The sequence below is a fragment of the Notamacropus eugenii genome, chromosome 4, assembly GCF_028372415.1.
Source record: "Notamacropus eugenii isolate mMacEug1 chromosome 4, mMacEug1.pri_v2, whole genome shotgun sequence".
Classification (NCBI taxonomy): Eukaryota; Metazoa; Chordata; class Mammalia; order Diprotodontia; family Macropodidae; genus Notamacropus; species Notamacropus eugenii.
The window spans coordinates 240439454-240465414 of record NC_092875.1 but is presented as its reverse complement, the minus strand read 5'-3'; the positions used below and the strand labels follow the sequence as shown (position 1 = coordinate 240465414).

Sequence of the window (25961 nt, the reverse complement as noted above, 5' to 3'; positions counted from 1 at the left end):
CTTGCCCAGGAACACAGCTAGTAAGTCCTTCTAAGGCAGGCTTTGAATTCGGGTCTTCCTGCTTCCAGCTCTAGGGCTCTATCCACTCTGCTACCTACCTTTTTCACTCACAAGCTTTGTGACCTGAACAAATTACTTACCGTCTCTGAATTGCTTCTTGACCACTTGAACTCGGTTTCTTTATCTGTAAAAAGAGGGAGTTGGACCAGATGGCCTCTAAGATTGTTTGTGGTTCTAACTCTGATCCTTCGTTGTTAATTGTTTAGTCATTGAGTGGTCTCAGACTCTTCTCCACCCCATCTGGAGTTTTGTTGGCCAAGATGCTGGAACGGTTTTGCCATTTCCTTCTCCAGCTCATTTTACAGATAAGGAAACTAAAGCCAACAGTATTCAGTGACTTGCCCAGGATCATGCAGCTAGTATGTGTCTGAGGCCTAGGATCCTATGATCCGTAAAATGAGAATATTGCCACATCTCCCTCACCAGGTTGTTTGCTATGAGACTTGAATGAGATAAATATACATGAAACCTCTTTAAAATTTTTAACTTGCTATACAAAAAGAGGAAATTATTATTATTTTCAAGTAAGAATATTCATTCTTCTTTTTTTCCTATACAGATTCATTACCACTTCAGAATACCAGGGAAAACAATGCAAACCTCTCTCTTGTGGGGCAGCATGGTGTAGGGATGGACCTGGAGGGCAGAAAAATATGAGTTTTGATCCTGCAGTTTGGATACTGTGGGCAAGTCCCTTAATTTCTCTGAAACTCAGTTCCTCATCTATAAAAAAGGGATGGTAATAGTTGTTGAACTTCTCTCAGAGGGTTGTGGCAAGGCTCAAATGAGAAAATGTATGTGAAACACTAGCTAAATGTCAGTTACGTAAGGAGACAGAAGGTAAAGGCAACACTATTGTGGAATTTGAGTCACAAGACCTGAGTCTGAATTGTGCCTCTGCTAATTGCAAGTAGCAGACTTCAGGCAAATCACTTTAACCTGTCTGGGCCTCAGTTTCACAACCTGAAAAATGAGGGAGTTGTGCTAGATGGCCTCTAAGGTTCTTTCTAGTTCTAATCTATAATACTGTTATTCAAAAATAGGGAAAGTGAAAATTTTACATTGTAGCCTAGTTCTTATTTTCCATTTGTGTACAGAAATTAATCTAACTTATTTTTAAAAGTTGGTCTCGTTACCGTGGTATGAAATTGAGAGGAAAGCCTAAAATTCATAGAATCATATGTTTAGAAGTGGAAGAGATCTTTGTCCAACCCCCGCATTTTACAGATGAGGAATCCAAGTCCAACAGAGGTCAAGGGACATGACTAAGAACATTGTTGTTTAGTTGTGTCTGACTCTTCATGACCCCTTGTACAATATTCCCCAAGAGGGTTTTCTTGGCAAAGACTGTGGTTTGTCATTCCTTCTTCAGTGGATTAAGGCAAACAGAGGTAAAGTGATTGCTCATGTTCACACAGATAGCAAGTTTCTGAGGTAAAATTTGAACTCAGATCTACCTGACTCCAAGCCCAGTGCTCTATCCACTGAACTACCTGGCTGCCTCCTTGGGTAGCAAATAATAGATCTGGGATTCAAACTGAGGTCTTCTGACTCTAAATCCAGCAATAGTGCAATTCCCCTTACAACTTGAATATCTTTTATGCATCAGACATTCACTCATCCATTCATTTATTTTTGCCTGGCAGTCACCAAATTTCTATCTTTGATTATGGCATAGAAACAAAGGTAGAGAAAGGATTTGCAGATGACCATCTAATGTGAGAGCACAAAACTTTTATGAAATATATTTGAACTTGACTGTAATGCTTGATCTTGGGTTCCAAGGCATAGAATGCTTCATGGACTCCCTTACCAAAGGTGTTTGGGAGGCATTTTTGTACTAATCTCCCTAGATGAAATCCAAGACAACCTTCCTTATGTTCAGCACCGCTTAACAATGAGTAGTTCTAGCAAGATTACAAGGCAGACGAGTGGTTAATTGGTTGGTTTCTTAAATACTTAACAGTTGCTCCAAAGGATACAAGAATGTCTATTCTGGATGGATTGCCAATCTCAAATGAAAACCCACAGACCTTACAAGCAGTGCATTAATTATTTTATTAATTTGTTCTTTTTTACATTATGGGAAACATTCATCTATTTACAATTGTTTTCTGTCCACACACAAACTAGGTAAATAATCCTATGAAAATCCAATTCATAAAGCCATAAAAATGCTCCCCACCCCTCCATCTAAAGGCTTTCAAATTTTAATTTTTTTTCCAAACCAAAATAATTTTTAAAATCACATTTGGGAATTCAGGTTTGCCAGTGATTTACATTCCAGTTATTTAAAATATGCATCTAGACATGTCTTAAAAAAGAAATGGTAAATTCACAAGGATAAGGTTTAAATTAAATTAATAATGCACAGCAAAACATTAAGGGAACATCTATAAATAATGGAAATATATTACAAATAAATTAGTTCTATTTTCCTCTTCAAATATTAAAAATCTGTAATCCGTTTCATCAGCTTTCTTTACAAAAAGATTGTGTGAATTTATGGAAACATCCGCAAAAATATAATAAATACTTAATTTATTTAAATAACTTTTGATGTAGGAGACAAAAACTTTCTTTTAAATCCCCCCCCCCCCCCAGAAAATGCAAACAACTTTTGTACCAAAGTTAAACAAAATAAGTAATTTTTCTGGGTACACATATTGGCCAGGATGAACTGAAAAATACCTTTACATTACTACAAATCACATCAAAAGGAACAATGGAACATATATCCTATGCTTATGGTAGTCACCTGAAGGTGTCAAGTGGTTAACACGCAACATTCTGAGGGGCCACAGTTGTCCTTCTATTTTTCTTTTGCTAAATTGTTTATACTGTTCAAAACATATTAATCAATGAGACAAAGATCATAATGCCCTGTCCACTTGGGAACAAATAGGCATTCAGCTAAAAGATTTAAAATACATACCAAAAATATCCTATGAATATACAAATACCATGTTTCATTATAGATAAGATTAATCAACTTTCCCACTTCTCAACATCCCAGACTGTCAGTCTCTGAAGAAAAGATTGGAGACTGGTCTTGAACCAGTTTCTCAATCTACTTCTCTCAGTCCAAAACTTAAGACTACCTTAGATCCACTTAACATCAGCTGTGAGCATGGAACTTGGAGATGCTCCATCCATCTTGGCACAGATGAGTTCCAAAGAACCTCCAATTGGAATGTGACCATAAATGATCAGAGGTGGCAGTTGGCACTCTTAAGATGGAAACTTTGCATGAGCTTTCATTGCTGCTGAATTTTAAATAAAAAAGCGTGTTCTCTTAAAAACGAGCAAATCCAGTGCTGTATTCAGATGCCTGAAACACCGACCCTCTGGATGCTCTTAATTGCATGAAGCTCTCTAGGGGTCGAATCGGATTGATGCTCACTGTAGTTAAAAATTTTTTGTTTTGTTTTCAATGACAAGTTAGTAGCCCTTATCTTGTAAACCACAGCAGTAAATGTTTGTGCCCTGTGTTTTGTTTCCCCACCCCCAAATAAACATAGTTCAGATATCAATGGTTCTGAGAGGTAGCAAATTCTCTAGTGGTTTGAGAACAAGTCAATGAAAATATTTGTTGTCAAGATCCATTATCTCTTTTAATTTCACAAATAAAATTAAATTAGCACCTGGCTATGGTAGGCTATTGTTAGAGAATTAAAAAGAAAAAAACCTGCCTCTCTGGTATGGTGAGCATCTTAACAGATGCTTTAGAATGACTTTTCTTTTGCAATGGTAACTACAAATACTTGAGCCTGTGAGCCGATAGCAATGCCAAGGATCCATTAGGGTTATAATCTGAATGTTTATACTGCTAAAAGAATAAGGGCATTTCAAGCCAAGTCCAGCTAGATGCAAAGTGCCTGCTGTCCATGATGCCAGCAGATGGGAATCAGTGTTCTATGCCAACAGATTGTACTTCTTTTCAACATTTAAGAATCACAACTTTTTGTTCCCCCTCCTTTTGGATTCTAAACCTTGTGGGTCATATTTCCCACCTCACCACCTGGAAACTTGTCTATTCATGACTTCAAACGAACAATGAGACAACTATTTGTAATGATGCAGCCTTGTCTGTCTTGGAGTGGAAACAGTATTTCATCAGTGTACAACCATTAGGTCAAAATCCTGATGTTTGAAATCATGGGATAGACTATATTTACTAGGAAGAGACTCAAAGAGAAAGACATCTGAAATGTGAACTACTGGGGGCAAAGTAGTCTGAACTGTAGTATACAACTAGCTAATGATATAACCAAGAACTTTGCTTTGAAAACTGCTATGGTCTTCATTGGAGCGTCTCATAAACAGATGTGAGTGTGAGTATGTGTGTGTGCGTGTGTGTGAGAGAGGAGAGAGGAGAGAGGAGAGAGAGAGAGAGAGAGAGAGAGAGAGAGAGAGAGAGAGAGACAGAGACAGAGAGAGACAGAGAGAGACAGAAAGACAGAGACAGAGACAGAGAGAGAGAGAGAGACAGAGACAGAGACAGAGACAGAGAGAGAGAGAGACAGAGAGAGAGAGAGAGACAGAGACAGAGACAGAGACAGAGAGAGAGACAGAGACAGAGACAGAGAGAGAGAGAGAGAGAGAGAGAGAGAGAGAGAGAGAGAGAGATCTAATAGTCCCACCAGGATTAAGACATTAACAAATGAACAAAACCAAACTTTTTTTCTTTCTTTTTTTAAACCAATATAATCCTTACAATACAACAGGAGTCATCAATACATTACAAGTCTAAAAGGTCTTAACACTTGGACAAAGGAAAATCTCTTATATAATATCTTCAACTGTTCATGCTTTTTTCTCCTCTCCTTTCCTTTCTCCATTTTATTGCCTTTCAGAATAGATTCCCCACCCCTCTACCCGGAAGATCAAAATTACAATCTTCTGCTGATTAAAATATTTGAACTAGTGACTTATGAAATTAAAATGAGGCAGTTTATGCAGCTGTTGAGTGGTGCAGGTCCCTCTCAGAAGGATGTTTTCTAGTCCAGACATCACTTAGAGAATTTACTTCTCCCTTTCTCCACTATACAATTGTGTATGCTCCATCCCAGTCCATTCCACCCTTTTCTTTGTGACTCATTATTTCTGGTGAGAAGGTGTGATTCTGAGGTTCAGAATAAAGTGCTCCATCTGCTTTAAAAAATAATAGCCATTTTTTAAAAAAGGGAATCTGAGCCCTAGTTTCTTTCATCTTTAATGAGGAAGACTGTAGAGTCCCAAGGGATCACCCTACAATACTAGATTTCCAAAATACCCTATGGTTTAATATTGCTGTACACTAGGTGACAGACTAGCTTTAGAGAGAACTGAGGATTGTGAATGACTTCAATGGTGCATTTGCTATACAGGTGTGTTTTGTTTCCTGTCAAGAAAATAAAGGGTTGTATATTTCTGCAGGAGGCATGTTGACAGCATCAGTACATGGGTTAAAAAGTATGATGAGGAATATGGGCAAACTTGCCAGAAAAGCAAGGGGCCAAGGGGCATTATAGGACGTCTCTTGGAAGTGACAACTACAGCACTAGTGGAAGTCATGGGATCCTTAACGGACAATGAGAGAGAGGAGGGGGGGGAGGGGGAGAGGGAGAGGGAGAAAGAGAGAGAGACAGAGGGAGAGAGAGACAGAAGGAGAGAGAGAGAGAGAGAGAGAGAGAGAGAGAGAGAGAGAGAGAGAGAGAGAGAGAGACAGAGGGGGAGAGACAGAGAGACAGAGACAGAGAGAGACAGAGAGAGAGAGACAAAGAGACGGAGACAGATAGATACATACAGAGATAGAGACAGAGAATGACAGAGAGAGAGAGAGAGAGAGAGAGAGAGAGAGAGAGAGAGAGAGAGAGAGAGAGAGAGAGAGAGAGAGATTGAGAGAGAGAGAAAAGGAATGGGGGTGGGTTACAAATACTGCATGGTGACTGAACAAGGATGTGGAGTGGGGATTGGTCAAGAGGCCTGGCGCCTTCATAGCCGGGTCTGGGCCTCAGGGATGTAGATCTCGATGCTCTCGGCGCTCTCGGTGGCCGAGTTCTGGCGGACCGAAGCAGCCCGCTTGGCGGCCATCAGGCGTTTGCGGGCCTCTTGGCGTTGCGAGCTTTCCAGGGAGCGCTCCCGGATCAGCGGCACGTGGCCTTTCGCCGGCTTCTTTGGCACTGGAGGAGGGACCCTTCTCTCCTGATCAAAGCAGAAGGTTCATGACATTACACAGCTTCTCAGAGCAAGCTTGGGAAAAACTGGGATAGGTCAGTAGTTAGAACACACATTTTTACCTAAGGGTTGTTAGTTCTTAAATCTGCATACTGTATTTTTTTCTTCATTGGACTGGCTTTGGTATTCAAAAGATGTATAAAAAAAGAATATTGTCAAGCTTAAGTAAAGGATAGAGCTGGAATAGCAGAGCTAGTTTTCTCCAAGGTAACGGTGTGGATATTTAAAACACCCTCATGCTGAAAAAAGACTGAAGCTCCCAGCACATCTAACCGTTTAGGGCGGTAGTCTCTGGGGAATCCAGACTCTTCCTGGTGCCAGAGATGGGAAAAGGAAGCAGCAGCAGCTTAGGACTCTGCATCAGTTACTAAAGGCGAGCTCATTTGTGCAAGTTGGCTCGGTGTTTAAAACTCAAGGAAACAAAATACCACCACCACCACCACCACCACATAACCACCACCGCCCAACCAAACACCTCTTCACCCACCTCCCCGAATGGACAATAAAACCCCCCAACCCTCCAATAACTCAAAACCCCAAACCCCCAAACAAACAAATAAGAAGTTAACAAACCCTCGGAAAGAGATTATCAAAGTAAACATCTGTTGCAGTGAATTGTGTTCTCTAGATGTAAAGAATGCCACAGAGACTTGTAGCACTTTTGCACAACACACAGAGACAATACACCATGCAGGATCACCAAAGAGGGAGGGAGGACACTGGAGTTTCCGCAACATATTTCATACTGTCGGTGGAAACTCGTACACTAACGAGTCAAGCCAGTTCCAGTTGGCTGTTGTGGAGGCCTAAGACGGAAATCAGAGGCCTAGAGATGACTGGTGGTCAGAAAGGCATATCCACACATAGGGAAGCTTGGGGAAATTGAGCACAGTACTGAATGAGAATGAGTCACGCTGTTATTATCAGTAACACACTGTAAAACTGGCAGATATTTCAAAAGTTGCTGAGGAAACATATGCTATTTATCATTTTGGCAGGAAAAAGGCACTGACCAATAAGGAAATGTAGATATCTAGACCAAGATGAACTTTTAGAAAAAGGTACCTAACTTTCAGGGTACAAAGTGGTCCAACTCAGTCGATAGATGGTTTTGTGTGTAACTGCATTTAAAGTAAAATGCATCCATCCTTTCTTGCCCCTTTACTTCCAAATCCCCCTACTGCATGACAATGGATTCTGTGAATACAGATTACATTATTCTGCACAGTACACACTCTATAGGACCATCACTCTAGAACTGGAAGGGACTTTGGAGATCATTTAGTCCAACGCTCTCATTTTATAAATGTGGAAACTGAGGCCTAGCAAAGTTAAGTACCTTTACCCAAGGTAAAGCTGGGATGATTGAATACTTTCTCATGTTCACAACAGTGGTTTCCTTCACCTGACTGGGTAGAATGCTGAGTTAAACTTATTAACCTTAGGTGTCTCCTCTCCATTTAAGGTGAAGGTTATGTGCCTCAAAGAGGAGAGAAAGAGAGAAAAGTGGATACTATTTCACACGATTGATTTGTATATTGTATCGCTCTTTAAAAAGTGGACAGGGAGCTGAAAAGCTATGATCATACTCAGAGATAGGCTGTTTAATCATCCAGGAATCAAGTCAAGTAATTCCCTAAGATACAAATCTCATTAGGTTATATAGTATTACAGTTCTTCAAAGTGTAACTTCTTTTGGGTCCTACAGCTGACTTTCTTATAAAAAAAATAAATAAGCATAAAAATCTGCATAAAAAAGGACACAGGACCCATTGCTTATGCGTTTTAAGAGTATGTAATGTGTAAGTGTATACACACACCAACTGTACTTTGGGGAATGTCTCCTCATGAATAGATTAACTTTAAGAAACATTGACTTGTATCTCAGCCTTAAGAAAGAAATGAAATAAAATTAAAATTGAGTACAAACAGCCTCCCCTCTTCTTTCCAGGAAAAACTTCACACACGTATCAGTGACATTTCCATGTTTCCCTTTCTAAGTCAAGTGTACTGGGGTGATGGCACTGGTGAGGGGAGGGAATGGGATTGGAGAAGGAGGGAAGAGTTATAGCACAATCCTATTCTTTTAGTGGCTACAAACTTAGGATGAGCATTCTTAGGGGTCCTTCATGAATCCCAAAGGGCACAGCTCTTATTCTTGATAGCAGCAAATCAAACTGAGTTGCTGTTAACAATGGACTGTCCAAAGGATATGCCAGTATTGGGGGTGAGGAAACCTGAAAAATAGCAGGGTCACGAGTGTTACGAGGACATATCCATCAATACGTATTTATATGGTGAATTATCAAGGGGGTTGTCTGACCACTGGGCCAGTCCTAGACAAAGCATGAAAAAAAAATCAAGACATACTAGTCTAAGAAGGTAGATTTTGTTCACACATAGGAGACTGATGGGCCCATCACAGCCAGGGCTGAAGATTAAGGTTCAACAATTAAAATGAAAGAATGTGAACCTTTATTTCTATATGACTGCACATGGGAACCCAGTGAACAATACCTCCCCCAAAACAAAACAAAAAACTTTTGAAAATCCAACACGTGAAATATGAAAATGTGAAATTTTCATGGCATATGTTCTTAGACTTGAACAACAGTGATTTCTTTATTACCGTATTTATGAAATGGTTACCAAAGTCAGAGATGTTGTCAGTGTTCCCTATTTTTCTCAATAACACATCTTAGTGTGCAAGGAAGTTAAACTCTTGTTCTCTGTAACCATGCACTGTTAGAAAGATGCCATTTATTTTACTTTAAAAATCAATATGTAAGGCAGTTCCTTTTAATGACTGATTTTCTAATATGATTTAACTTAAAGTTTAATTAACCAAAAAAAAAAAAAGCAAAAACAAAACCAAAACCAAAAACAAATCCCAAAAAACCACATACCCATTTTCTGATTCACAAAGACAGATTTTCTTTAAAAATATGCCTGAAACAAGTTACAGATAATATCCCAGATGATTACTATGTAAACATTGTCGTTACAATGAAATTAATCTGATATAAGCTTCATTTCACATTTTAAACGGCAGGACTGTATGCAGAGAGGCCTATTTAGTCTGTCCAGTGTTTGTGCAGGTTTTTAAATGAACCATACAAAATCTACATTGTTCTACCTTCTTGTCAAGAGGATCCATCTGTTTCCAATTATTGGCCTTTAACTGATGAAGTTCATCAAATTTCATACTAATATTTTCAATGGACAACTGCAGCATATCCCAAAACCCTGCTAAGTCCTGGGAGGTTGGTCTCGGATGAGCGTTGGGATTCTGTATAAGAGAAAGAAAAATATTCAAACTTCAGTGGCTCTTAGTGCAAGGAAATTATGAAATACATAATTTAATACATAGTATTATAGTGACACTTTCAAAATGTCTTTTTAAAAAGTCTAAAGTAGAATACAAAATAGTGTTTGGATTTTCCTTTGCACATTTGAAGTCTCAAATACCAATGCTGAACGTAAGATTCTTCCCTTCATCCCCCATTCCAGACAGGCTGGATATTGTTGAGTTGTGTCTCTTTGTGACCCTGTACGGGATCTGTCTGGCAAAGATACTATTGCCATTTCTCTCTCCAGCAGATTAAGTCAAACAGAAGTTAAGAAACTTGCCCAGGGTCACACAGCTAGTAAGTATCTGAGGTTGGATTTGAACTCAGGTCCTTGTCAGTCCAGGTCTAGTACTTTATCCATTAAGCTACCTAGCTGCCTCTACAGGCTGGATAAGTCCTACACATTTAAAGTCCCAGAGTGGGCAAGAATAAGATAAGTATCCTCCAATTCAATTTCTAAAGACAATATCTAAATGAAAACATATTTAACAACAACAACAAAAACTCCATACCTTTTTTGGACACCACAGGAATATACAAATGCAAAAATATCTCAGATACTGAAAATAAACAATCTAGCTTTGATATTCATTGCAAAGTTTAGAAAGCTCACTAACTAGGTTTTTCAATGTACTATAATTTGTGTTAACAAGTAAGATGTTTTTATTACTCAAGAACAAAGTTCCATTATTGTCTTGACTATATCCTTGGGGACTTAATTGGCTTAAAACTGGGGTTCTTAACCTTGTTTGTGTCATGGAATCCACTGGCATTCTGGTGAAGCCTATTCTCAGAATACATTTTTTAAAAATATAACATAAAACACATAGGATTAAAAAGGATTTCAATCATATTAAAATACAATTATTAAAAATATTTTGTAAAAATCATGTTCATAGATACCAGGTTAAGAACACCTGATCTAAAAATAATCTTAATTAATTAATATGGTAAATGTATATATGCAACGGGACAACTGAAGGCATAACTAGCATGCAGCCATGCTCCGTTAGTTTTTTGACAATGTCAGGAAATTTGGAGAAAATTCTCTAGAGGAATCGTCTGCAATGGTGACCTTGGAGACCAGTTCGGTAGGTAGGTAGGGAGATGCATGGATAGGTTGTGATCAGCACTGTTGGAGAATGCAACCCACAGATCATAAGAATATAAACCTATATAATATAAACAGATATATAAATAGATATATAATTAGATATCATATAAACAGATATATAATTAGATAACCAGACATTGGTCTCTGGGTATTCCAGAAAAGTGGTCTAAGCTTTTGTGAAAATCAGAATAACTTTTTGAAATATAATTATACCAGACCTATAAAAGGTAAAATATGCTCCAAAACCTGATAGCTCCTTATAAACTGCTGCCTGTGATACAAACAGATATAGAGGACTGGAAAAGAGTATGAACATATACCAGGTACTCCACTTAGGGACATTTAGTCTTTCCATTTCCTGGATATAAAGCAAATCCTTACATCTGGGTGACAACCTGATAGGCAGGAGTGAGTCTTTATTTTTCAAACTAAATCTCAGTGCTCAATGACCCTCAAGTGCCGACTCTAGAAGTGCTAGGCAGCTGAAAACCAGACAACAGACTTGCAGGAAAGGATTTTATCCCCTCCCTCCATCATTAATGTAGGATTGGCTTTGAAAGTGCATATACATACTATCTCTATCCGTAAAAATTGTGTGTGTGTGTGTGTGTGTGTGTTATGATTCACCTCCTCCACCAATATATCCATTCATTGGATAAGGAGCTCACATTTAGAGTACCAACAGTCAAAGTTTATTAACAGTCTAAAAATGGTGTAATTCTTAGCATTCTACTCCTTTCCTACCACTTTGCTATCAATTCTATGAGAGCAGAAGGACACTGTAAAGAACTAAGGTTCTTTAAAAAAAATTTTTTTTGTTTCCTAAGTGATCATGATAAAAAAAAAAAAAGAGTAGCCAACATATTGGTGATGTGCCTCTCTGTAGTTGTCTTGGTTGGGTAATGGAAAATACTCAGTCTGTTGCAGGGACCATACTTAAATTATTTTCGTCCTGGCTTAACCGGATAGCACTTACAGGCAACTAGTGTAGGTTTTTAGAACCCACGAGGACTTCCAAACCATTATAAGGCACCAGAGGAAGCCCTGTGCAGAACTTTTGAGAGAATATGGCCAAGAGATGCACAGGATGGACAGGCATGGATGGATGGAAATCTGTATCACTGGAAAGGAACTCTCAAAGTGATAAGATCATAGATCCATTGAGGTGAGTGAGTGTGTGTGTGTGTGTGTGTGTGTGTGTGTGTGAGAGAGAGAGAGAGTGAGTGTGAGAGAGAGAGAGAGAGAGAGAGAGAGAGAGAGAGAGAGAGAGAGAGAACAAAAGTTTCACATAGTATTGTTTTTGACATTTTCTACATCATGGAGTTCAATGTAGATATAGGTTCTAAACTGTGCAAATACATGTTACATTCTGTGAATCTTTGACATGATAAAAATCTCATCTAATTACAATTGAGTTCAGGTAGTAACCATTTATTCTTCAGTCTACATTGAGTTTAAGAACTAAGACTTAGAAAAAGTATTTGCCAAATCTGATTCAGAGAAGGATGATGACTTTTAAGTAGGCATCTCCATCACCTCATATTAATGGGCCCTATCCTACTGGGGAAATAAATACTAAACAGTTTCTATTTCTGGAGATCAGTAAAATCTTCTAGGCAGGGGCTTCACACCTTTGTTACTATATTTCCAGTCTCCCCATGATACATACAGCCCTTTGCCTCTTTGCTCAGACTAATGGAATAGACAAGTCTTTGAGAAGACAGATAAGAATTGAGATGATGGTAACAGAACAACAATTTTAGAGAAGGTTCCAACTGCATGGGTAGAAGTTCCTCACTTCATTCAGTATAGGAACTGTTCCCTATATCAGTGAAATCACAGATCTGGAAAAAAATACAATACAATGTAAAAAAACACAATGTGGATGAGTATTAGAAGCATATACAGTGACACTATAGATTGAGACTATTTTTCTAAACAAAGTGCTGATAAACTATATAGCCTGTAGACCTTATCTGGCCCACTACCTGTTTCAGTATGGCCTATAGGCTACAAAATACAATAAAGCTTTATTTAAAAATATGAACATCATTCTTAACTCACAAACTGTAGTTTTCTGACAGACCACTAACACCACCATGTGCTATTACCTTTGCTTCAATGATTTCCAAAAGCTCACGCACCACTACAACATGAAGAAATTATGCCCCACTCACCAAAAAGGTTAGGTATATATTTTATTCCTACCTGCCCACCCTCAAATATCTTATAAAGGACCTGGGAGGAATCTTTCATAGATAAGAAAACTGGTAACAAAAAAAAGTACGTAAGCAACTTGACTACAGTAATTGAGTTAGGATGTTACCCGGTATCCAACGAAATAAAATCCCTTAATCCAATTTATATTTGGAAACTGAGTGTGGGGAAGAGGAAGGAGAAATTGATTTCTGTAGGGAAAAGGAATTGTTATAGGTAATTCTTGTTCTTCGACATCTAATCATTTAGTCTGTGCTTTTAGAAGTATCAAGAAGAACATAAATGCAAAGTATCACAATTATTTTTCTCCTCTCCTCCTCTGGATAAGAGCTCAGGGAGGGCGGATTTTCTCTTTCCTGGTTCCCAGATCTGACCCATTTTATAATCACAAACATTATGGACAAGGCACCGTGCACATTTGCTATGGCAGTGTAGCAGGAAATGATAGTCACTTGAGGAACATGTAGTTTACTGGAGAGAGAGATTTGAAATGAATACAGATAAACTGGAGGAAAGGAACTGTCCAGGAAAAATTGCTCCGTGAATGTCTGAGTAGGGAGAGAATACTTAAAACAAGAAAGAACAAGGAAGGCTTCGAGAGAGATTTCATATGACCTTGGGCTGCAAAAAGAACCACAGCTTCCAGGAATAAGGAGGTGGCAATTGTTCCTCTGTGCTCTGTCCTGGGCAGACTCCCTTTGGAGCATCATGTCCAGTTCTAGATACCACAGATTAAGGACACTGATAGACTCAAGAACATGCAGAGGAGGCAAAAGAACTTTAATCTATTCCATATTAAGTTTGGCTCAAGGAACTGGGGATGTGTAGCCTGAAGAAGACAAGACTCAGGGAAGACATAATTATCTTCACGTATTTGAAGGACTGACATGTCCAGGAGGGCCTATAAATGCATCCTGTTGACTACAGAGGCAGTACCAGAGCAAAAGGTAGAAACTGCAAAGAGGCCAACTGAGGCCTGACATCAGGCTTTTTACTAACAATTAGAGCTGTCCAAAAGTAAAATGCATTGCCTCAAGAGGCAGTCAGCTTCCCTTGCTGGAAGTATTCAAACAGAGGCTTGGATGACCACTTGTCAGGTATATTATAATATATAAATATAATATAATATAATATAACGTGACATAACATAACATAATATAACATGTGGGTATTCATGTTCTAGTAGGGGGTTGACCTAAACAGCACTGGGGTCTCCTCTAATTTCAAAATTCTGTATTTTTTGTGAAATAATAGCTCCCTATGTTATTTTTACCAGTGTTAATTTAAATAAACTCATGATTACACTTTGATAAACCCTGCAAAACTCAAAGGATTGTAGATTTAAAGCTGAAAGAGATCTCAGAGTATGACCCTAGCCCAACCCCTCATTTTTACCAAATTGAGAACGGAGGCTCAAAGACATGAAATGATTTTCCTCAAAGTCACATAGGAGCAATGGTAGAACTGGGAATTAATTTCTCTTTTGCCTTTTATGTGGTGAAGTGGATCAAGCATGGTGCCTGGAATCAGAAAGACCCAAATTCAAATCCAGGCTCAGCTACTTTTACTAGCTACATGATTTGGGCAAGTCACTTTACTCTGTTTGCCTTTTTCCTCATCTGTAAAACGGGGATAGTAATAGCACCTACCTCTCAGTGCTGTTGTGAGGATCAAGTGAGGCAAGGTTTAAAAAGTGCTTAGCACAATGCCTGGCAAGTAGTAAGTCCTACGTAAATGTTAGTTATTATTATTATTATTTTAACGGCCCTTGAACTAAGCCCTGAATGAAGAGAAGTATTCTAGAAAATGAAGGTTAAAAAAGACTGCCTTCCAGGCCTATGAGAACAGCCTGGATAAATACATGGACAGCAGGAAGAGGCAGGTCAAATTCAGGGACAAGCCAAAAGTGCAGCTTGACAGGAATGGTGAACTCTGTCCTCTCCAGACCATAGATGGAGAATGGTGTTCAATACTTCCTCATTACAGGGAGCGCAATGACAACTGATGTGTATCCAGAGAAGGGTAAACCAGACAATTAAGGGAGTCGAAGCTATGTCATCCAACGCATCAAAGGAACTGAATGTGGTTGGCCTTAAGAAGAGAAGAGTCACCAAGATGGAAACTATCAAACAGAGGCTTGGATGATTACTTACTTGTCAGGTATGTGATTTTCTGGGAGGGGGTTGACCTAAATGCCATTGAGGTCTCCTCTAATTTCAAAATTCTATATTTTTTGTGAAATAATAGCTCTCTGTGTTATTTGTAGCAGTGTTAATTTAAATAAACTCGTGATAAAACTTTGACATACTCTTCAAAGGATCTATAGGGCTAGAAGGTCTGCTTAGGCCTCGGAAGCAGAAATAGGACTGATGTTGGGATTGGAAGCTCAATTCCGTGTGGACAGTCTCGGGCGGGTAAAGGTGGGAGCTTCTAAATCTTAGAGCTCTCACGAGACCCCCCCCAGGAAACGGCAGGGGATCGAGGTGAACCGAGCTATCTCGAGTAATTCCGCCTCTTCCCGTGAGAAACGTGATGGGAGAGAGATCTCCCCGCCCTCGAGATTGTCCCGGATCTGGGCACACCTAGTTACCTAACAGCACGGTATTCAGATGCAAACTATGCGGCTGAAGGTTAAATAGGATTGAGGAAGCCTGAAAGCTCTCTTAGCACGTGAGGAGCCAAGAGGACAGTAGGCTCCGCTTCTCTTCTTTCCTCTCTCCCCTCCCCCTCTCTCCCTGCTTGTACTTCTACTTCCAATCCCTTAAGATCTTAGCCTCCTTAGGAAATCTCCCCCTCTTCCTCCTAAGGAAGACCCCCCTGCACTTGTAACCGAGACCCTGAAATAAAGCTCAACCCTTGTTCGACTCTGGAACGTCCTTTCTCTCATATGAGCATCCGGTTTTGGCCAACCGAAGACCTCGGAGGTGAGGTAAGAAGACTCGGGTAGCCCACACAGGCCTCTAGGCCTGGCAGACTGAAGTGCTAAAGATGGAGAGAAAGATTTAGCCTAGATGTCAAGAAACACTTCTTAATAATTAAGAGTTTTTCCAAATTAGAATGAACTGGTTGGTCTTCAAACAAAGGCTTAGGTGAGCAAGCATGACTAGTTCGTCTCTGAGAGAATCTTTTCAACTCCATGATTCTGAGATTTTTCATTAAGAGGAATAAAGTGACATAAGGCTAGGAAGATACATGGGAGCTTCATTGAAGGCCCCTGTGAAGGGACTAGGGATAATAAACTTAATCCCAGCTGCAATAATGAGCCACTGAAGTTTTTGAGGAGAGGAGAGGAAAAAAGAGGAGAGGACGAGTCAAACCTCTGCCTTAAGCAACATTATTTTGGTAGTTGTGTGACTGACAAGCAGCAAAGATGGAGGCAGGGAGAATAATTAGGACACTACTAAATAATCTAGCCTAGAGGGGTTGAGGTGCTGAGGTTGATGATGGCAGTATATGTGGAAAGGTGCCAAATATGAGAGACACTGTAGTGGTTCAATCAATAGGACTTCGCAGCTGATTAGTAATGATGCGGAGGGTATGAAGGTGAAGATGGAGTCTTAAGCCTGGCTACCTGGGAGCCATCAAAAGAAGTAAGAAAGGAGAAGACAGGTTAGTGAACCTGGGTGCATTTTGGTAAATTCTGAATTGGATGTACTAGTAGAAACATGGAAATGTTCCACAGTCATCGGCCATTCAGAGGAGAGATTAAGGTTGTATATACAGAAAGGTTAATGCAAAAAGCTGAAGGCCATGACAAGAAGAGGACATGTGGGGCCCATGCAAGCTAACTGAGTAAACAAATAACCCCCCTTTATTACTCTTTTTGTTTTGATTTGGTTTAGTTCCTGCTTATCTACCTCTCGTTGTCACTCTTGGTCAGCTCAGTGGTGCTTCCCATCCCCACTAAAATGGACAAAGAAGAAAAAAAAAATTGAAACTCTGTACCACCTGGTAGGACTATCACTAATGACTCTCCCACCAACCCTCAGATATTTTTCTCACCAGTCCACGTCCAATCATCTGAAAGTTCTAGCATTAGCAGCCTTCTTTAAGAGATTATTTAGAAATTCTGACCCAGCAAGGTTATAGATTAACAAACTCCCTTACTAGCAGAGATTTGATTAAACTCATTGCTTCCTATTCTGGAAAATCTCAAAAGAGGATCCCCCTCCTCTTCCTCACCCAAAGGACAAGGAGCAGAGGAGTGTTGTCTAGCACCTGGGGGAGGAAAGGTGGCCTGGGCCCTTCAGAAGTGAGGGGTGATGTCAAAAGGAGGCAGGGAAGTGAAGTGAAAGACAAGGGCACAAAGTACAAACTTTCCCTTATTCACAATTTTACCCAGATCAAAACCTTGTTGGCAGTTTTTTGGAAGTTTGGTATGGGAGGGTGAAGCTCTTTGCTTTGTCACTGGGCAGATTCCAATAATCCGTTTTCCTCATCACCAGATAACAGTGCAGGGCTGTGTAATACTAACTTTTTTCCTATACATATTTTTCTTTTCATCTACTTTGTCCAGCTTTTCAGAACTGTCCAAATAAATCTGGGGAAGTTATTCTTGTATAATTTTCTTGTAGAAAAAAGAACAGTTGCTAAACAACAACAGCTTGTATTCTTCATCGCTTGAGGGTTTACAAAGCATTTTCCTCCCAACGTTCCCTGAGGAAGACAGTGTAAGTATCATTATCTTTATCTTTAATGAGGCAACCTAACATGGGATGTCATTAGAATAGAGAAGATCTGCCTTCCAGGCTTGCTTCTGACGCATGCCCACTGGCATTCCATAACTCTGGGATTCTAGGATGACTGAAATTAGCTGTATCGCCACAAGCAGGTCACTTCACATCTGTCTCCCAGGCAACTCTCCATGGTATAAGTTATAGATGAATGGTTGATCTGCTTTGGTGGAGAGAGTTTCCATACCAGTTTTACTCTTCTCTGATGAAATCACAGGTCTGGGCCCATCCCACCCTTCCCATTTCCATTTTACAAATGGGGAAACTGAAGTGCTGAGTGGTTCCATGAATCACCTTTGATCATAACTAGTAAGGTCAGAAGCAGGATACAAAGCTAAGATCTCTCTGACCCTAAGTTGAGAGTTCATTCCATTCCATTGCCTTCTTAAGGATAGATGTGAGACAGAACTTTACCATACCTTCTTGGGCCAAAACTTTGGGTGGACTATTCTTGTGGTTCAAGGGAATATTTATATTACATAACTAATCTCTGACCTCTGAAATTAGTTATGGACATATGGACATCAGAGTAAGTCCCAATGACTCTAAAGTAGCACTGTTTTAAACATCTGTGTCACTCTCCCAAGAGCAATTAACAAGGGGAGGGAGGGAATGGCTTTGTTTGAAGTGGGCTAAACTGAATGAATTGTGTCTCCATCACTCCTTTCTAGGCTTCCCTGCCTGCTTTTAGCATCATTGCTCTTCTCCCAAGGGACCAGATCACTTTCTCTTATATTTGAAATACTCCAAAGACAGTTGATGAAAGCCAATGAAAAACGTTAGCAATGAAAGGTAAGAAGTAAGGATCAACACAAAATTCTTTATTCTAGGTAGGAAACTTCAGAAATGACCTTCAATTAATCCAGAGTCAGAAGGAGCTTGATCAGTACTGAATCTCTTTCCAGCAGTGCCAGCCCTGACACAATAGCTACAAGGGAGGATTACATACCAGGTTTTCTTCACACAGTTCTCTGAACTGGTAGAATTTCTGGGCCATGAGAAGTTGGGCACTGCCTACTGCGGTCCGGATTTTCCCTAGAACTGAAAAGAAAGTAAACATACAACGGTCATTATAGGTTAGGCTTCACAGCAGAGATTTAGTCTGGTGAACCAAAGAGGAAGTTATGCTATGATCAACAGAAGGAAAATACAACTTATAGAAACACTACCCCCCACACATACTCACAGGCCCCCACAATGCACCTGGAGTATTGCTGTTTAGTTTCAATTGCAAAGATATTCCTTGTTTTGATGCTAAAGAAAATATGAAAAAGTCTCTATCATACATGTGTGTTTCTTGAGGGAAAATAGCTTTTCCATCCTCAAAGTTAGCAAAAGATGGAGCCAACAGTTTTTGACAATGGGACTGGATTTAAAGCGTTTATTACAGGATCTAACAAAATTTTGCTGGAACAACGCTGGCTGAGAGAAAGTGCCTCTTACCACTCACCAGACCCCCTCCACATCCTTCAGGCTGTTTCCAAGGCTCAGATATCAGAATTGTCAGGAAAGAGTATGTGAGAAGCTTTTTAAAATGTCCTACACTATCAACCTACCACTCTAACTCCAGGCACACACCAATTCTGTTGTTAATATAAGATGTCTGCTTTTCCATGTGCTAGGTAGAAAATATAGGTCCTTCATGCCATCCCAAAGGAGACCCTCTGAACAATCAGTCAGTTGGTCAACAAGCATTTATTAAATTCAAGCTAAAGCCATGCTCAGACATTGGGATGAGCTGGGCTGTGAGTCTCCTGATATGGTTGACATTGTCTCAGAGGCCCAGGCCACCATGGGGTGTGCTGTGAAACAGCTGCCTCTGCTGGAGTCCAGCCACTAGGCCATTCAGAACACATCCCAACTGCCAGGAAGGAAGGGGAAAAGCCACAAGGCTTCCTCCCTCCCAACCCAAACATAAAACTTAAAAAAGGAAGAAAGATGGAGAAAAAAAAAAAGAACATGTTAGAACATTTTGAGAAATGCACTCCTAATTCTAAACGTTCTTGGGGAGGGTATTTACATGAGAACTTAAGACAAGTTCTATGAATTTATGGAGATGGGAGTCAGGGTGCAGGGTTACCTTTTTCTTTACAATAACCCTGCTATGATGCACCTACTGTCATCACCTCCTCATCGGTCTCCAGTTTATGTTACCTTCACTTATTCCTCCTTCACCCTGCTCTGATCACATTATGCTTCTACTCAAAAACTCTGAATAACTCCCCATTACCTGTTGAATAAATTATAAACCTTTTTGTCCTGGCTTTCGAAGCTCTTCATAAATTTTGTTCCAACTTGATGGTTTAGCCTTATCACGTTCTATTCCTTTTCATCTACTATCTGCTAATATTCACCCACTTCAACTTTCTCCCTCCTTTCCAATCCCATCTCTGTGTTTTTGCCTGTTCTCTGACGTAGCTAGGTGGCTCAGTGATAGAGTTCAAATGAAGCCCTAGACATTTACCAGCTGTGTGACCCCAGGTGGGTCACTTTACCTCTGTTTGCCTCAGTTTCTTCAACAGTAAAATGGGGATAACAGCAGCTATCTTCCAGTGTTGTGAAGATCAAATGAGATAATATTTGTAATATTTGTAAAGTGCTTACGCTTGTAGATGTGTTTCATAAATATTTTTCCCTTCTCTTCCCCATTCTGGAATGTTTTGCCCCTTCAATCTCTACATGTTGAGATTCTTGCCTTCCTTCAAGTTCCAAGTTAGACACCTCCACCTCCACAAAGCCTTCCCTTCTTCCCTCACTCTCCTGCTCTACAACACCCCCCAACTGAAAGCTTACCTCTTCCTCTACAAATTTGTCATAGCATTTTGTCTGGATGTTTCGTTTGTACTTGTCATATTTTTCATTATTATTTGCATACATGTCTTTTCTCCCCAGGAGATGGTAAACTTCTTGAGAAGACTATTTCATGTCTATCTTTATGGTCCCAGGGTCTAGCACACAATAAATACTTAAGAAGTGTTTTTAAAATAAATTGAACATAAGGAAAAGATAAACTTCTTCATCCAGGGTCTCAGATGACTTATAGACTCAGTCCTTTTTTTTTCCTGTTCTGAACACAGTTGATAGGCCAGAGACCTGAAAGTGGACTCTGGTCCCAAGGGAATATCCAAGCAATGGCAAATGGTCATTTCTCACCTCAGCCCCAGAGATGGATTCTGAGTCCCTAAATTCTGAATGCCTGGACCCTGGAGAGGCAGTGGTAGAGGCATCATGAGCTCCGGGGAGAGGGGAACCACATGACCCAAATGGTGGGACAAAGGTGAGTGTCCCTGAATTCCAGCTTTCTAGAGAACAATTGAGAATTCTTGAGTCCCAGCTTCTTGAAGGAGTGAGGATTCTGGACAGTGTGATTCCTCCAAATCCAGCCTTCTAGCAAGCAAAGAGCAGTGCCAACCTTGTACTGGACTCAGTGGCAACATCAAGTTGGAAAGTCTTGGGACCCAGCCTTGTAGAGAAAGAAGAAGAACACTTGGGCTCTGTCAATCTCTTTGAAAGAGAAGAGAATTAAAGCCACTCCCGAAGGGGTAACAGTAGAAGATAAACCATGATATGGGAGAACAAAAGATTTGAACTTTGACCTCTGCTATTAGCATGAGTTATTTGGACAGTGCAGGTCTGATGGTAAAGGATTTTGCCTCTAGCAATCCCTTCTGAGCAAGTATACAAGGTCTCATGGTAGCACCATAAAACTGGATGTTACTATGGGTCTCTGAGAAGGAAGTGGCACTCACCAAAATAACTTTCTAACAATACCAAGTAGATTTCCCTCCCTAGAGAGGTCTAAGCTCTCAATAAGTTGAAATGGCAGGATGAGCTGGGATGGAAGCTAGCTAACTGGATTTTCAAGGGTTGCCTTACTAATAATTCCTAGATAGTTTCCCTACCAAAGGGATCCTTTGAAGAGGCAGAATTATATTGATTTGTTATGGACTACTGGGAGATCTTTATGGTTTTCTGCATTTCCATGGAAGTGGAATAAAGGCCATCAATATATGTTCTCAATATATATTCCTTGAAAGCAGTGCACAGGTTCTGAGGACCCTTTTACCCCCATCTGAGAAGACCTATTCATAAGTCACATTCAAGCTACATTCTGAGGTTTTTTGAGGCAAACCTGGGGATGGAGAGCAATGCAAACCAAAGAATTATTATTATCTGGAAGAGATCAAACTCTGATCTGTCGAAGGCCACAGTTTGGGCATCTAAGTGTTGCATGAAATAAGGGGATAATCATCTTTGTACTATCTATATCACGGGATTATTGTGAGTAAAATGTTTTGTAAACCATTGAGGGCAGGCCTTGGGGTTAAAAAATTCTGGGTTCAAATCCAACCTCAGACACTACCGGCCATGTGAACCTGGGCAAATCCCTTAACCTCTCTGGGCCTGAATGTTCTCCTCTGTAAAATAAAGGGCAGCTAAGTAGTGCAGTGGATAGAGGAAAGTGCCTAAAATCAGGAAAATCTGAGTTCAAATGCTACCTCAGGCACTGATTAGCTGTGTGACCCTGGGCAAGTCACTTAACCCTGTTGGCCTCAGTTTCTTCATTTGTAAAATGAACTGAAGAAGGAAATGGGCAAACCTTGGCAAATATGTGCCAAGAAAATCCCAAATGGAGTTGGACTTGACCCAAATGACAGAATAACAACAAAATAAGGGGATTGGATTCCATAACCTCTAAGGTTGCTTCTAGCTCTAAATCTGGGATCCCATGATTGTATCAGTAATGAGACTGAAGTTAAAAGAACCTCCTCAGAAGGTTTTTCTCTTCTACCACTCTAGACCAGTTTTCCATCATTGTTCATTTTGCTTCTAGCATGTTTATTGTTTTTGACTTTAATGGCTATTCAGAAGTCAGGATTGCTCTATGACAGCTTGCTTCTGTATTCACTGAGGCCTCTCTTTCTCTCTTTTCCTGAAGCCTAACCGAGTCAGAAATGTTATCTAGGACAGTAAAAATATGCTTGCTCACAATGGGTGTGCCCATCATGAGAGCCAGACTAGACTCTCGCCAGAAAAGAAAAAAGAAAGGAACAAAGCCTGGCTCATTTCAAGTAAGGTGACCAGACGCCCTCAATTGGCTGAGATCGTCAGTTTCTGATGACCTATACTAGTGTCTGGGAAAATCTCCCAGGCAGGCTTTACTCCAGTGAGCATGGAGCTGTAGACAAACTGTCAGCTCTTTTGCCTTATTTGATGAATTACCATAATGAAACTTAAGCTGGTTGCAACCTTGGTTCCAAAATAATTCACAGTGTTTTAATAGTTGCCTTACAGCTTTGAGTGGGGAAACCTGGTGCATTCTCCAGTCCTGCTGATCTGCAAGTTGATTTCCAGCTGGAACAGTTCAGGCTAAGGGGACTCCCTGGCGAGGGTTCCTGCACATCCCTGCCTATCATGATTGACAGGGGCTCAATCTGGTTGCTACTGGAGGAATCTCTTCTTGTTTTCTTTGCGCTTTCTCCTGTTTGTCATTTTTATTTCAAATATGGATTGCAGTTGCTGAGTATACTGATGTTATGCCTGGGTAGCCAACATTTATCTTACACTTGCCTCACAACAATAGGGATACATGGCCTTATTATCCCCGTTGTATAGACAAGGAACTGAGGTTCATAATGACTTGCCCATGGACAGAAAGCTAATAACAGGGTCAGATCTGAGACTTGGACTCAGGTGCTCCTTCCTCTAATTAGATACCTAAAGCTTTAAATAAACATTTTTCTAATCTTCACAGCCCCCTGAACAACATTGTTCTTCATTATGTTCGTCCCTTGTTGCTGAAGAAGACTGAGCCATCAGAGATGATGACAACTTGCACTTGATTTTGTTTTGAGTGAGGGAGGGCTCTGCAGGTCACCAGCCTCACTTCTCCTCCAGAGCCATCTGAATCCAGTGACCAGATATTCATCAGGATGATTGGAAATGACCCAGGAGGCACTGGGAGATCTTGGCCCCTTTAGGTCAAGGTCTATGCAAATACTCATTTAGGGTACTTCATTGAATAGGCCTGTTTAAGAAGTAGTCAGGGCATGGTCACTTTAATGAGGCAATGAAAACAAAGACAACAGGTTGGGAGGGAAACAGCAGCAGTTACTGTTGATAATCACTCTGAAGCCAAGAGGGTCCAGAAGAGAGCCTTTAGGCAGAGAGCAGCAGCCCCATGGTGTCTGAGCTTCAGAGTGCAGTAGGTTTGAGGGGAGAGGAAGGGGCGGGGGGAGACTAGCCAGTAAAACCCAAGTCTCCAAGGTCTCCCAGTGCACCCTGGGTCATCTCCAGCTGTCCTGATGAATATCTGGTCACTGGATTCAGATGGCTCTGGAGGAGAAGTGAGGCTGGTGACCTGCACAGCCCTCCCTCACTCAAAACAAAGTCAAGTGCAAGTCACGGCATCATTTCTCTGATGGCATGGCCTTCTTTGGCAAGGATGGATGAACACAACCCTGTAAGTAGACAATACTCCTCCTCTCCTGTTTGTCTCCCCCTCCCCTTCCTTCTCCTCTCCAAAGGAAGGTAAATTTGGATGACTATTCTCTATATTAGGCTATCAAAGGAAGTACTTTCTAGATTCCCTTTTCTGACATCTAGGGAGGTAACCTCCATGTACCTAGGAGATACCTTTAACCTAGGGGGCCAATCATCATGGAACTGGTGAATACTTCAAGGAGATCTATTAATTTGCTTTCTTTCATATTTTGAAAAACTGTACTTCAATATTTTGGGGGTAGCAAGGTGACACAGTGAATAGAGTTAGCCTGCGTGTCAGGAGAACCTGAGTTCAAATCTGGCTTCAGACACTAGCTCTGTGACCCTGGGCAAGTCACTTAATCCTGTTTACCTCAGTTTCCTCATCTGGAGGAGGAAATGACCAACCACTCTAATATCTTTTCCAAGAAAACCCCAAATGGAGTCAAGAAGAGTCAGGCATGATTTGGCTAAATACCACCAACAACAATTCAGTGTATTTGGTTTCCTTTGTGAACCTATGCATATAAAGACATTATTCTGAGAAGGGGTCCATCTACAGGCTTCACCAGACCAACAAAGGGGGCCATGACACAAAAGAAGTTTAAGAAGCCCTAGTCTAGACTCTTCTACAGGCTAAGGGCCCAGATACAACAACCCCCAAAATGGCCCAGGGCAAGCAGATGAACAAATGGACCATGGATCTAGAGGGAATTGGGTGGGTTGGTTGCAAAAAGAAAAGAGAATAATACAACCTCCCTTACCCTCCTTATGTTCCTATTCCTGAGAACTATGGAGTAAGGAAGTAATCATTCTCTATTGGAGAAATCCAGCGTACGAGCTGAAACCAGATCCTCTCATTAGTCATGGTTTCCAACCCATAAGATTAATCACTAAGAGGGGGGAAAAAGAGAGAGAGAGGAAGAATTATCCCTGTCTTAATAAAGTAGAATTCATATGAAATAATAGGCCCTGCTGAGAAGACACCAGGATATAGTGGTGTATTTAAGAGTTATAAGATCTGGGTTCAAAGCCCAGTTCATTAGCTGTGTCAACATAGGCAGCTCCCTTGAACTTTCAATGCTTTAGCTTCCTCAACTGAAAAATATTGTTAGGGAGGTGAAATTAGGTTAAAATGAATTTTGAAGGGAAAAAGAAATGTCACAAGTTGATCTGAAGAGTAGGTGTGGTTTAGAAGAGAGGGGTTTGCATTAAAGGGACAAGTTTACAATTTATTTTACATTTACATTACATTATTTTACATTTTATCCAGCCTATAAACACGTGACCCTCAAACTCTGGTTTGGTTTGGTTTGGTTTTTTTTTTTTTTCTTTTGGTACCAACTGAGCAACCACTTTCTTTTCCCTGCCTACCTTCCTCTGCCTCTATCTATTCATAGGGGCTCGCTGGGGAGGAAGAGAGAAAGGGGCTGAGCTTTTTGGGGGGCTGGTTTGGAGTCTGAGAAAAGAGAGTTCTTAGTGAAGACAAATTATGAATCGTAAAATCTCAGGGTACGGAAATGAAGAACTTCAGGTAGCATGGTGCCATGAATAGAACGTTGGCCTTAAGCCAGAACGACCTAAAGCCTGGACTCCTGGGCTCCTGCCAGCGTTGCTATGATGGGCAAGTCATTAAATTTCACTGTCCTAATAAGTTTCCCACACACTGATGAAATCACAGGTCTGGAATAAAAACAAAAACAAAATACTAGCTATCTTGCAGGTTTGTTGTGAGCAAAGCACTTTGTGCACTTTTAAGTGTTAGGGGTTGGAAGCTGTGATTTT

The 25961-nt window shown here is 40.4% G+C and overlaps 1 protein-coding gene across 1 annotated transcript in view; it reads right to left on the bottom strand.

The window, feature by feature from the left end:
• Positions 1–2101: 2101 nt before the first annotated feature.
• Positions 2102–25961, bottom strand: part of LOC140502464 (disks large-associated protein 1) — a 100915-nt gene continuing 77055 nt past the window's right edge. The window contains exons 5-7 of the mRNA XM_072606607.1: positions 18643–18734; positions 9416–9568; positions 2102–6246 (exon numbers count right to left, since the gene is read on the bottom strand). Of these exons, the coding sequence (XP_072462708.1) occupies positions 6037–6246; positions 9416–9568; positions 18643–18734 (455 nt within the window). The 3' untranslated portion in view covers positions 2102–6036. The remainder of the gene's footprint in view (positions 6247–9415; positions 9569–18642; positions 18735–25961) is intronic.